General features: G+C 47.4%; 1 protein-coding gene across 1 annotated transcript; it reads left to right on the top strand.

The window, feature by feature from the left end:
- The first annotated feature begins 6,402 nt into the window (after positions 1-6,402).
- Positions 6,403-8,916, top strand: LOC130356773 (putative nuclease HARBI1). The gene is made up of 3 exons (XM_056558740.1): positions 6,403-6,744; positions 6,857-6,977; positions 8,537-8,916. The coding sequence occupies exons 1-3, from the start codon at positions 6,403-6,405 to the stop codon at positions 8,914-8,916; spliced, it is 843 nt and encodes a 280-aa protein (XP_056414715.1).
- Positions 8,917-13,522: the final 4,606 nt, after the last annotated feature.

Below are 13,522 nucleotides of genomic sequence, written 5' to 3'. Positions count from 1 at the left end.
GCTGGGAGTTGTAGTTTTGCAACAACTGAAGGATCACAGTTTGGTGACCACTACACAGTGGTCTCCAAACAGTGGTCTTCCAGATGTTGCAAAACTACAACTCCCAGCATGTACAGACAGTCTGGGCATGCTGGGAGTTGTAGTTTTGCAACATCTGGAGGATCACAGTTTGGCGACTACTATACATTGGTCTCCAAACAGTGGTGCTCCAGATGTTGCTAAACTACTACTCCCAGCATGCCCAGACAGCCAATGCCTGTCTGGGCATGCCGGGAGTTGTAGTTTTGCAACATCTGGAGCATCACTCACCAGCCAGCCAGATCCCTCCGCAGCCTGCAGGATCCGCCACCGGGTAAGGCTGCATTCCCTAAGCAATTACTTCTTATTCCCCCTCACCCCGCTGTGCTTCGCTCACCCCAGATTTCAACACGTGGGCGGAGGTCCGGCAGCGGCGATGGCGGGGGCACTTAACCCCGCCATCGCTGCTGCCGGACCTCGGGATCGCCGCTGCCGGACCTCCGCGCACCCGCCACCCCCTCCCCCCCCGATCGCTTATCGGGTTAATCAAATGGAGTCCCGGGGTGTTGGGCAGGAGTGGTATCCTGCCGGACACCCCAGAGCTTTAGCTAATTAACCCGATCAGCGCCGCGGGAGCGCGCACTTAATGAACGCCGCCTTTATACGGCGGAATGCACGAAGGTATCGCGTTATCCGCCGTATAAATGCGGGTTCAGCGCGATGGGGGTTAAGCCGAACTTCTCACCTGCCGGAGACAACCGGAGGTGAAAAGTTCAGCCCCCAGGATGCAGCAGCAGCTGCAAATATGTGAACGACGGGTGTACCCGTCGCTCTGCGCGAACGCACTTCAGCAGCCGACGGGTATACCCGTCATTCTGCATTAAGGGGTTAAAGTTGATGACTTTCATCCTTTATAGGACTGTGCAAAAATGTATTATACAGTACCAGCACAGAGTTTGAAAGTCCCCTTAAACCCCCGCCAGTGTCAATGTACCCTAAAAACACCACACTACACCTAAAAAAATACAAAAAGAAACATATCCAACCCCTAACACTGTCCAACAAAATTAATGTGAAACACATATGCTGTAGCAGTGTATCTTAGCCTAAGTCTCCATTTGGTTTTTTGTCCTGTGTTTTAATGGATTAAAAAAAAAATGAAAACTCCCCAGTGCAAGTGACGTCATCATGCGTTTTTTCTGGCTTTTTTTCTGGCTTTTTTCCCTGTTTTTTTTTTCAGTTTGTGTAAATTGTACCTTGTTTTTTTTTATTTGGTATTAGAGATGAGCGAACTTACAGTAAATTCGATTTGTCACGAACTTCTCGGCTCGGCAGTTGATGACTTTTCCTGCATAAAATAGTTCAGCTTTCAGGTGCTCCGATGGGCTGGAAAAGGTGGATACAGTTGTCACGATGCCGGCTGGCAGGAGGTGGATCCTCTGTGCCAGAGAGGGATTGGCGTGGACCGTGCTAGTGGACCGGTTCTAAGTCACTACTGGTTTTCACCAGAGCCCGCCGCAAAGCGGGATGGTCTTGCTGCGGCGGTAGTGACCAGGTCGTATCCACTAGCAACGGCTCAACCTCTCTGGCTGCTGAAGATAGGCGCGGTACAAGGGAGTAGACAGAAGCAAGGTCGGACGTAGCAGAAGGTCGGGGGCAGGCGGCAAGGTTCGTAGTCAGGGTGGATAGCAGAAGTTCTGGTACACAGGCTTTGGACACACAAAACGCTTTCACTGGCACAAGGCAACAAGATCCGGCAAGGGAGTGCAAGGGAGGAGGTCAGATATAGTCAGGGACCAGGTGGAAGCCAATTAAGCTAATTGGGCCAGGCACCAATCATTGGTGCACTGGCCCTTTAAGTCTCAGGGAGCTGGCGCGCGCGCGCCCTAGAGAGCGGAGCCGCGCGCGCCAGCACATGACAGCAGGGGACGGGAACGGGTAAGTGACCTGGGATGCGATTCGCGAGCGGGCGCGTCCCGCTGTGCGAATCGCATCCCCGACGGCCATGACAGTGCAGCGCTCCCGGTCAGCGGGACCGACCGGGGCGCTGCGGACAGAGAGATGCCGTACGCGCTCCGGGGAGGAGCGGGGACCCGGAGCGCTAGGCGTAACAGTACCCCCCCCCCTTAGGTCTCCCCTTCTCTTTGTCCGGTAACTGCCCCCCCCGGGATGAGGACACCGGGAAAGGATGGAGGGATTCCTCAACGGCAGGCAGTACAGCAGGAGTGGGAATGGGGAGGGAGGGCAGAGGGCGAGGCCTGGCACGGGGCAGTGTGACACCAGGACGAGGGCCACGAGGAGGCACCGAGGCTTGACTGACTGGACTGGGAGGGGGGGAGAGGCACTTCTTAAGGCGGGCAGAGTCCATAACGACCTTAGGGAGACCGGATACAGGAGGAACCACAGGGTCACGGCAGGGAGTACTGGGAACCGGTTTAAGGCAGTCCTTGAAGCAAGAGGTACCCCAGCTCTTGATCTCCCCTGAGGACCAATCCAGGGTTGGGGAATGGTGTTGAAGCCAGGGTAGTCCAAGGAGAATTTCAGAAGTGCAATTGGAGAGGACCAAAAACTCAATTTTCTCATGATGAGGTCCGATGCACATTAGGAGGGGCTCCGTGCGGAAACGCACGGTGCAATCCAACCTGGCTCCGTTGACCGCGGAAATGTGGAGTGGCTTGACAAGACGGGTCACCGGGATGCGGAATTTATTCACCAAGGACTCCCGAATAAAATTCCCAGAGGCACCAGAGTCCAGGCAGGCCACGGCTGAGAGGGAAGAGCTGGCTGAAGAAGAAATCCGTACAGGCACCGTGAGACGTGGAGAAGCCGACTTAGCATCAAGAGACGCCACACCCACGAGAGCTGGGTGCGAGCGTTCGTTTCCCAGGCGTGGAGGACGGATAGGGCAATCCACCAAAAAATGTTCGGTACTGGCACAGTACAGACAAAGATTCTCTTCCTTACGGCGATTCCTCTCTTCCAGGGTCAGGCGAGACCGATCCACTTGCATGGCCTCCTCGGCGGGAGGCCTAGGCGCAGATTGCAATGGAGACTGTGGGAGAGGTGTCCAGAGATCTAAGTCTTTTTCCTGGCGGAGCTCTTGATGCCTCTCAGAAAAACGCATGTCAATGCGAGTGGCTAGATGAATGAGTTCATGCAGATTAGCAGGAGTATCTCGTGCGGCCAGAACATCTTTAATGTTGCTGGATAGGCCTTTTTTAAAGGTCGCGCAGAGGGCCTCATTATTCCAGGAAAGTTCAGTAGCAAGAGTACGGAATTGTATGGCGTACTCGCCAACGGAAGAATTACCCTGGACCAGGTTCAGCAGGGCAGTCTCAGCAGAAGAGGCTCGGGCAGGTTCCTCAAAGACACTTCGAATTTCCGAGAAGAAGGAGTGTACAGAGGCAGTGACGGGGTCATTGCGGTCCCAGAGCGGTGTGGCCCATGACAGGGCTTTTCCAGACAGAAGGCTGACTACGAAAGCCACCTTAGACCTTTCAGTGGGAAACTGGTCCGACATCATCTCCAAGTGCAGGGAACATTGCGAAAGAAAGCCACGGCAAAACTTAGAGTCCCCATTAAATTTGTCCGGCTAGGACAGGCGGAGGCTAGGAGTGGCCACTCGCTGCGGAAGGGGTGCAGGAGCTGGCGGAGGAGATGATTGCTGCTGAAGTTGCGACTGAAGTTGCTGCACAATGGTGAATACTTCCGACAGCTGGTGGGTTAGATGGGCGATCTGTCGGGATTGCTGGGCGACCACCGTGGTGATATCAGAGATATAAGGCAGAGGGACGTCAGCGGGATCCATGGCCGGATCTACTGTCACGATGCCGGCTGGCAGGAGGTGGATCCTCTGTGCCAGAGAGGGATTGGCGTGGACCGTGCTAGTGGACCGGTTCTAAGTCACTACTGGTTTTCACCAGAGCCCGCCGCAAAGCGGGATGGTCTTGCTGCGGCGGTAGTGACCAGGTCGTATCCACTAGCAACGGCTCAACCTCTCTGGCTGCTGAAGATAGGCGCGGTACAAGGGAGTAGACAGAAGCAAGGTCGGACGTAGCAGAAGGTCGGGGGCAGGCGGCAAGGTTCGTAGTCAGGGTGGATAGCAGAAGTTCTGGTACACAGGCTTTGGACACACAAAACGCTTTCACTGGCACAAGGCAACAAGATCCGGCAAGGGAGTGCAAGGGAGGAGGTCAGATATAGTCAGGGACCAGGTGGAAGCCAATTAAGCTAATTGGGCCAGGCACCAATCATTGGTGCACTGGCCCTTTAAGTCTCAGGGAGCTGGCGCGCGCGCGCCCTAGAGAGCGGAGCCGCGCGCGCCAGCACATGACAGCAGGGGACGGGAACGGGTAAGTGACCTGGGATGCGATTCGCGAGCGGGCGCGTCCCGCTGTGCGAATCGCATCCCCGACGGCCATGACAGTGCAGCGCTCCCGGTCAGCGGGGAGGAGCGGGGACCCGGAGCGCTAGGCGTAACAACAGTCCTAGGAGACTCTTTCCTAGGAATGTATCCACCTTTTCCAGCCCACCGGAGCACCTGAAGGCTGAACTAATTTACGCAGGATAAGTCAACTGCCGAGCCGAGAAGTTCGTGACGAATCGAATTTACTGTAAGTTCGCTCATCTCTATTTGGTACCCAAAATTTGTTGGGTACCCAAAAAAATCAAAGGATGCAGCAGTGATGTCAATCTTTATAGAATACGCAATGTATATATTTAATAATCCAATTGGTTATTATTTTTAATTAAAGTATGTGTGTTTCACAATTTTTTCTCAAGTTTAATCATTTCTTAAGTAGTACTACTACTCCAGGCATGGAACAGACTGTTCCATGATGGGAGTGATAGTACCTGTACTGTAGACATATCGGCCTGGGTGTCAGTCCTTACACCCGATGCAATCGTCCATAATATAGCAGAGAAGCGAGCGGGTCTATTCATCGCTTGCCTCTCCGCACTATACTCCGGCCAGTGATGTCAATATAAATTAATTTTTTCCGCCCAGAGCTGTGATTGGCCGGATGGTTGCAGCTAATCACAGGTCTGATGAAAAGATGAATGAATGAGTGGCCGGCCAAGAGGATAGTGCTGCGCAGGTATGCGTGCAATGTATACAGCCGCTCCATCACTGCTATAGACAGGAAGATCACAGGGGATGTCAGTAGTGACATCCACTGTGATGTGTCCTTAAGCAGGCACTACTACTCCCAACATGGAGCACACTCTGCTCCATGTTGGGAGCTGTAGTATCTGAATGAATAGCCAGATCGCAGCGAGTGTAACTTCTTTAGCTTGGTTAGCCACAGCTTGAGGCACCCAATTTGGGAATGACTAGTGTAGTGTACTCCAATGTCCACCCCTATGCAATCACTTTTTATTTTTATTTTTAGCAAATTTTTTTTGTTCCTTTTTTTAGCCCCGAAGATTTTCATGCCACCAAGTTTTTACCACATATGGGGTATTTCCATACAATGTGGAATTGCATTACTTATTTAAGTTGTCCTTTTTCTCTTCGTAACCCTTTAGAAATGTAAAAGTTATGCTCCAAAAGAACGTGTTTGTTTGAATTTCAGGTGACTATGGAGAGACCAAATATGTGGCAGTACAATGTTAAATTTAATCAAACAGCCTTTAGAGCCAGGTATTATATAAATCCGCATTAAAGTGTTGAGAGTAAACGTGGAATATGCTTTTAGGCTTTGCTACTTGTAATTGTATGTGTTTTTGTAAAATGTAGCATTTGTTACAGGGTTTTAACCTAAATCTTCGTTATTCCCTCATAGACTGTGTTTTTTTTATTTTATTTTATTTTTTGGTTTCTCCTTATCTTTTAAAAATCCTAATTTTTGGAATTTTGGACCTAAAAATCCATATGATATCTAATTATTTTACGCCAAAAATTCAACTTTGCAGTTACATCAGTCAATGTTCACAAAAATGCATGTGTGACAAAGATGCAACAAAAACGGCATTTTTACCTTTATATGGACAATCTGTTTCTACGCAGTACATTTCTCCGTACAAATGACACCTTAACTTGATTTGGTAGGTATGCTCACGTAATGTAATTAGTTGTAAAATGTATTTTTGAATCAAAAACTTTACTTAAAAATTTAGTGACTAGTGGTCCGTGAATTTTGAGACCACGAGGTTGAGCATGAACTTGATGTTGCATGGGGGCGTGTCCAGCCTTTTGCTTAAAACCTCCCGATTGACAAAGCTTGTAAACAAGACCATGCGCTCATAGGCAGAGTGCACAGACGAAGTGCATAAGCTAACCTTAACAATGCAGTTCTGCAACTAAGACAACCAAGGGAGATAGACCATGCAAGGCGTAGAAGAAAGCCCCACAAATTTAGACCAAGATTAGGATTTGAAAACATGATTGAAGAAGAAGTCCACCAACAATTCAGATTAAATAAAGCTGCTATCTTGGAACTTTATGAAAAAATTTTGCTAAATTTAAATAGTAAAACCAAAAGATCCCATGCGGTAACAGGAGTCACCAAACTTCTTAGTGTCTTGTATTTCATGGCCTCCGGCCTATTTCAACATGTTGCCTCGTCTAGATTTGGAATAAGCCAACCGACTTTCTGTCGTATACTGAAACAGGTTTTAAGAGCAATGATGTTAGTAACCAAAGATTACATTAAATTTCCCACAACCAATGATGAGATTCTGAAAATAAAGGAGAAATTCTTCAATATAGCTGGTTTTCCGAATGTAATAGGAGCTATGGATTGTAGCTCTGGTTCCCCCTGCTGAGTCTGAACATGTTTATCGCAATAGAAAAATGTATAGATCAATAAATGTACAAGTGTGTGTTGGTCCACAGTTTGAAATCCTTGATATTGTTCCGAACTTTCCGGGATCATGTCATGATTCCTATATTCTGCAGGGTACTGAACTTTTTCGTCGTTTTCAAAGGGGAGATTATGGAGACAGTTTACTTCTAGGTGAGGCTATCTGTTTATATTCTATCTAATAAATGCCCTCGTAAATTTTTAAATTAATTTACTACATAATGATAGAAGAATATCAAATATCCTTTTTCAGCATTCAGATTTAATATTTTTTTGCCCTATGAGCATTTTTACACAATAAATATATTAGGAAAAGGAATTTTTGGTATAGGGCACTTTGAATAACGAGATAGGAGGGCGGGCTTGAAGGACGGGATAAGAGATGATAATAGGAGGTCTGTATAGGACTACAAGATAGGAAGGTGAGATAGGAGATCAGAATTGGAGAATAGTTTTGAGCGTCATAGGCCATATTTGAATTCACGCTATTTTGCAAATATATGGATTAATATTGGTCATATATAATTGAATAAATGTAACTTTTATTTAAAAAAAATTTTGAGCGCATATGCGTAAATGTCTGGCCATATGCGAATAAATATATGCGCCTTTTCACGAATATTGAGCCCTCTCTTCTTTAATGGTATAGGGAACTAATTTGCTAATGCAGTGCTGTCCAACCTGCGGACCTCCAGATGTTGCAAAACTAAAACTACCATCATGCCCGGACAGGCGTTGGCTGGAGTTGCAGTTTTGCAACAGCTGGAGGTCTGCAGGTTGCAGACCATTGCACTAGTGCCTTAACTCTGTGAATGTTTCCACATTGAAACCCATAGGCCCATTGTGGTCTATGGAGATCTCATGGTATGGAAAACTTGAGGATAAGCATGAGGGACCTGGCAGGAGAGTGGATGGGAGCCCTTGGTGGTGGTTAGAGACCCAGGTTGTGAAGGAGTGGATTACAGTGTTGTGGGTAAACTTTACTTTGCATCAAAAGCTGCAGAATGTCCCACAGCAACCAATCAGCTTGCTTCTTTCAGTTTTCCCAAGGCCACAGCAAAATGAAAGAAGCGATCTGATTGGTTGCTATGGGCAACTGGCCAACTTTTCCTCTGGTCTGGTTTGGCCAAATCTCCCTCTATGGGGGAGATTAATCAAACCCTGTGTAGAGGAAGAGTGATGCAGTGTTCCATAGCAACCAATCAGATTGCTTCTTTAATTTTTAACAAGTCCTCCGAAAAATGGACGAAGCCATATGATTGGTAGCTATGGGCAACTGGGCAACCTTAACTCTGCACAGGTATTGATAAATATCCCATTATAATGGATAATTAGCAATACCTGTGCAGAGTAAAGGTTGGCCAGTGAAACCACTGTTTGTCCAGTTCCAAAAAATTAAATCACTGTATCACTCCATCCCACCCCAGGACTCAAACCACCACCAGGGGCTCCCATACACTGTCCTGGCAGGTCCCTCCTGATTATCTTACACTTTTACATACCGTGAGATCCCCATAGACCACAATGGGCCAATAGATTTCAACGTGCAAAAAATAACAGAGTTAAGGCACTAGTGCAGTGGTCTCCAGCTTGCGGACCTTCAAATGTTGCAAAACTACAACTCCCATACAAAAGCCATAGTGATATAATAGTTATTTCAATCATGGACAAATTTACATAGTCTAACCAATCTCTTGTCTGAAATCAAACAGGTGACAATGGCTACAGACTCAATCAATCGCTCATGACACCTTACCTTTCTCCTTCTACATCAGCGGAACTAAGATTTAATCATGCTCATAAAAAAACTAGAAGTATTGGTGAAAGGACTTTTGGGATCTGGAAAAGCAGATTTCGTTGCCTTGATGTTAGTGGTGGAGCTTTGCTTTATGAGCCAAAAATTGTCTGTCAAATTATTATTGCTTGTGCAATACTACATAATATTGCCAATGCTCATAATTTAGAAACTTCAATTGCAGATGATTTAAGAGAAGAAATCCAGGAAAACTTTGAAGGAAACATACCCAGTGATAATGCAGCTCAACTAGTGAGACAGCAGATTACAGTGGATTTCTTTGGCAATCGTTTGTGATGAACGTTGTATATAGTTTAAATTCTAAAATGTTTGTATATTCTGATAATTTTTGAAAATAGTATATATCAGTTGTCTGTGTAATTTGTTTAGGTTTTTATACTTAATTGTAGACCTAAATTTTTTTTTTAATAAATACATTTATTTGCCTCAAAAATTCATTACTATTCCAAAGATTACACAACATTACTTCAAAACTTGTTATTTTTTAATTTAGAATGCAAACTCTAACAAATTTTTTTCAAATTAAAAGAATAATTTAAATTAATATACATTTTCTGAAAACAAAGGCATCAAAATACAGCCAAACAAATTTAACAGTTGAAAAACTAGGTTGCACCAAGTTTTACCATGTTTTTTTACAACAGCTTGCAGCTGTCGGGAACAAAAGAGGACCAAACCCGAGTAATGTGGTTGCAAAAATTGTTAAATCTGTGTGATATAAAGTTTTCATCGGGAAACACCACTTTTTTGGGTTTTCAGAAAGCCGAGTCGGGTGGTTTGGAAAATAGTGTCGCACGATGTCGCACATTGTCTGCGCCATGGCGCAAAAACATGCGACAAGAAAAAGCCGACAAAGGCTGTCGGGTTTTCAATAGTAAATGAGGGCCAGTGAGTGAGACTTCAAACATAAAGTCCACAAACATTCTGCTCTGTAATCACTACTTTATCTTATAACCTTCAGATTTCCATACAGTAAATGTAATCAATAAATCTATCTATACGGCGGCTCAGTGGTCAGCACTGTTGTCTTGGTTTATTTTTTATTTTTTGTCAAATAACCCAGCCTAGTGGAAACCCAGCCTAGTGGAATCCCAGCCTAATATACTCAATGACAAAAAAAATGATGGACCGAGAAGGAGTTGGGAAATCGAATGAAACATTATGGCCGACATTTATCATTGTCTTTAGACAGTTTTTTGTGTCTAGAAAAGGTGCAAAAAATGTTTACCTGCAAAAAATTTATCAAATGCTCTGTTACTATTTAATAAATTTGGTGCTCCTACACATTACCAGCACACACAAAAAAAAGGGGTAAAAAAATGCTTCACTTACACCTACAATGATAAATGTCAGCCCATATGTGTGTGTAATGATGACATATGTAAGTGATAACATTAGTGTATAAGGATAAAATTATTAGGGGAAACTGTACAACCAAGAGGAGGCTTTATAAGATGGGATACAGTTGGACATAGAGACAAACAGGCTTTATATGGCTTCCTGCAGCACATTTTCCCATAGATTTGAAGCTGTAGGAGCACCAAATTTATTAAATGGTAACAGAGCATTTGATAAATTTTGTGCAGGTAAACATTTTTTTGTGCCTTGATAAATGTCGTCCATAAAGTTTCATTCGATTTCCCAACTCCTCCTCGGTCCATAATTTTTTTGTCAGTGAGTATATTAGGCTGGGATTCCACTAGGCTGGGTTTCCACTAGGCTGGGTTTCCACTAGGCTGGGTTATTTGAAAAAAATAAAAAATCCTACACACCTAAAAATTCCAGTCAGTCCCCTAAATGCTTAACTGGTGATATATATGGTTACCGGGCAAGCCAAGGAAGTGTTGCAATCTGGCAGAAACATCCCTTGATGCTGTGTGTGGTTGGGCATTATGTTACTTAAAATGCCAGTTAGAAGCCCTTCCATGAGAGGCAGCATGTCCCATGTATCTAGTGGCATACCTACTGTTTGGCTTACCCGGCCCCCGCCGGAGGTGCAGGCCGCAAAACAAATCAGGCCGTCTCACTGCTACATAAATAATATACATGTGCCAGGCTGCAGATAGGTTGCCGGCCGGCGTCAGAGCATCGAGATTGCCACCGCAATGCAGCAGCGCAGGGTGGAGCCGCACTGGTCGCTACACTGTGTGCTGTTTGTGATAGCCTGGGGGGTGTAGGGTATGGGGAGTGTAGCTGTTAACCCTTGCTATTCGTGACGCCAGGGTGGGGGCTCCTCAATAAAGCTTGTCCTACTGCCGCCCTTCCCAGGAATGATAGGGAGGTAGATGATAATGGGTTTAAGGTAGAGAATAATAGATTATCCACAACCGGAGAGCTTCTGTAAACAGTGTTAACTTTTACTGAAGATTTTCTGTACACTTCATTAACATAACAGTCTCTTAGCATAACAACAGCTTTCCTTTGGAGATTGACAATGGTTGGGACGTTAGCATTCAGAGTCTTTTAGTCTATTGCGCTGTTCCACTGGATTTAGGTGAATTTGTTGCGGTCCAGTAGTCACACTAGCATTAGCAGGAATTTAGATTTGAACTCACGATTTTGGTTCTGCTGAGGCCGTAGGTTTTGAGGCCTAGCGTGTCTTTGAAAGTTGCGTAGCACACCGTCCTGTTAGTCCGGCATCCACGAGAGCAGCAACCCAAGAGAGCGATAATTCGACGCAGCTCCCTTATATGGGCAGGGACTGGACTAACGCTAATTGGTCCAAACTGATGTCAATCACCATTATAGAGATTTGTGGGTAACACGTGACTCAAGGACCTCCTAAGGTCCTACAACATACCATAGAGGTTACTAGTATGGTCACATGACCGAAGGTCCTGTGACGCTGAACAAGGTAAGTACTATACATTCCTATGAAATATAGATATAATTATTAAATATAGACATATATTAACATTAAAGTTAGACTTAAAGAGAGGCAACTAGGGGCTGTCCCACCTGAGGAACCCTACCTGAATGTAGTTACTCTGACTTTGGGGACCTCTACACTACGGTATGCAATACGGTACTGGGATACCACATGTTGCTGTCAGCACAATCAACCCGCAGGCTCAGACTGGCCATGGGCTTGTGGGAGCAGATGCACGTGACATGCTCCAGGCCCCTTCCTTCCGTGGCAGTGCGCACACAGGAGGCTCACAATTTAGAAACTTTGGAGGGTGAGTGAAACTTAGGATGGGGGTGAAGAGACCGTGGATCCATGGATCCATGGGGGTAAGATGACTGAGGATGGGGTGATGGTGAAAAGGCCGTGAATTCCTGGCAGAGGGAGGGGGGTTGGGTTTAGTGAGGAGAGCGAAGAAGGGGTGTGTGAAGTGACTAAGGATGGGGAGGAGACTAAGGAGGAGGGTGTGTGTGATAAGATCAAGAATGGGGGGGGGGTGAGGTGCCTAAGGATCAAGGAGGGGCGTGATGAGACCGAGGATGGGGGAAAGAGGGAGGCAGTGAGGAGACAGAGTGTCACGATGCCGGCTGGCAGGAGGTGGATCCTCTGTGCCAGAGAGGGATTGGCGTGGACCGTGCTAGTGGACCGGTTCTAAGTCACTACTGGTGTTCACCAGAGCCCGCCGCAAAGCGGGATGGTCTTGCTGCGGCGGTAGTGACCAGGTCGTATCCACTAGCAACGGCTCAACCTCTCTGACTGCTGAAGATAGGCGCGGTACAAGGGAGTAGACAAAAGCAAGGTCGGACGTAGCAGAAGGTCGGGGCAGGCAGCAAGAATCGTAGTCAATAAGGCAATAGCAGGAGGTCAAGTACACAGTATGGACAAACACAGTAACGCTTTCACTAGGCTCTAAGGCAACAAGATCCGGCAGGGGAGTGCAGGGGCAGTGATCAGATATAGTCTGGGAGCAGGTGGAAGCCAATTAAGCTAATTGGGCCAGGCACCAATCATTGGTGCACTGGCCCTTTAAGTCTCAGGGAGCTGGCGCGCGCGCGCCCTAGAGAGCGGAGCCGCGCGCGCCAGCACATGACAGCAGGGGACCGGGACGGGTAAGTGACCTGGGATGCGATTCGCGAGCGGGCGCGTCCCGCTGTGCGAATCGCATCCCCGACGGGCATGACAGTGCAGCGCTCCCGGTCAGCGGGACCGACCGGGGCGCTGCGGAGAGAGAGACGCCGTAAGCACTCCGGGGAGGAGCGGGGACCCGGAGCGCTAGGCGTAACAGTACCCCCCCCCTTAGGTCTCCCCTTCTCTTTGTCCGGTAACTGCCTCCCCTGGGATGAGGACACCGGGAAAGAATGGAGGGTTTCCTCAACGGCAGGCAGTACAGCAGGAGTGGGAATGGGGAGTGAGGGCAGAGGGCGAGGCCTGGCACGGGGCAGTGTGACACCAGGACGGGGGCCATGAGGAGGCACCGAGGCTTGCCTGACTGGACTGGGAGGGGGGGAGAGGCACTTCTTATGGCAGGCAGAGTCCATAAAGACCTTAGGGAGACCGGTTACAGGGGGAACCACAGGGTCACGGCAGGGAGTACTGGGAACCGGTTTAAGGCAGTCCTTGAAACAAGAGGTACCCCAGCTCTTGATCTCTCCTGTGGACCAATCCAGGGTTGGGGAATGGTGTTGAAGCCAGGGTAGTCCAAGGAGAATTTCGGAAGTGCAATTGGAGAGGACCAAAAACTCAATTTTTTCGTGATGAGGTCCGATGCACATTAGGAGGGGCTCCGTGCGGTAACGCACGGTGCAATCCAACCTGACTCCGTTGACCGCGGAAATGTAGAGTGGCTTGACAAGACGGGTCACCGGGATGCGGAATTTATTCACCAAGGAATCCCGAATAAAATTCCCAGAGGCACCAGAGTCCAAGCAGGCCACGGCTGAGAGGGAGGAGTTGGCTGAAGGAGAAATCCGCACGGGC

This window comes from Hyla sarda, chromosome 1, assembly GCF_029499605.1.
Source record: "Hyla sarda isolate aHylSar1 chromosome 1, aHylSar1.hap1, whole genome shotgun sequence".
In the NCBI taxonomy this organism is placed as follows: Eukaryota; Metazoa; Chordata; class Amphibia; order Anura; family Hylidae; genus Hyla; species Hyla sarda.
The sequence above is the reverse complement of the archived record's forward strand: the minus strand, read 5'-3'. Positions and strand labels throughout refer to the sequence as shown.

What these genes read in the sequence shown, in the direction of transcription:
- LOC130356773 (XM_056558740.1), top strand. Translation starts at nt 6,403, where the DNA reads ATGATTGAAGAAGAAGTCCACCAACAATTCAGATTAAATAAAGCTGCT. An exon ending in ATATAGCTGGTTTTCCGAAT is followed by an intron (nt 6,745 to 6,856) that starts GTAATAGGAGCT and finishes GTTGGTCCACAG; the next exon opens with TTTGAAATCCTTGATATTGT. An exon ending in TGGAGACAGTTTACTTCTAG is followed by an intron (nt 6,978 to 8,536) that starts GTGAGGCTATCT and finishes GAAATCAAACAG; the next exon opens with GTGACAATGGCTACAGACTC.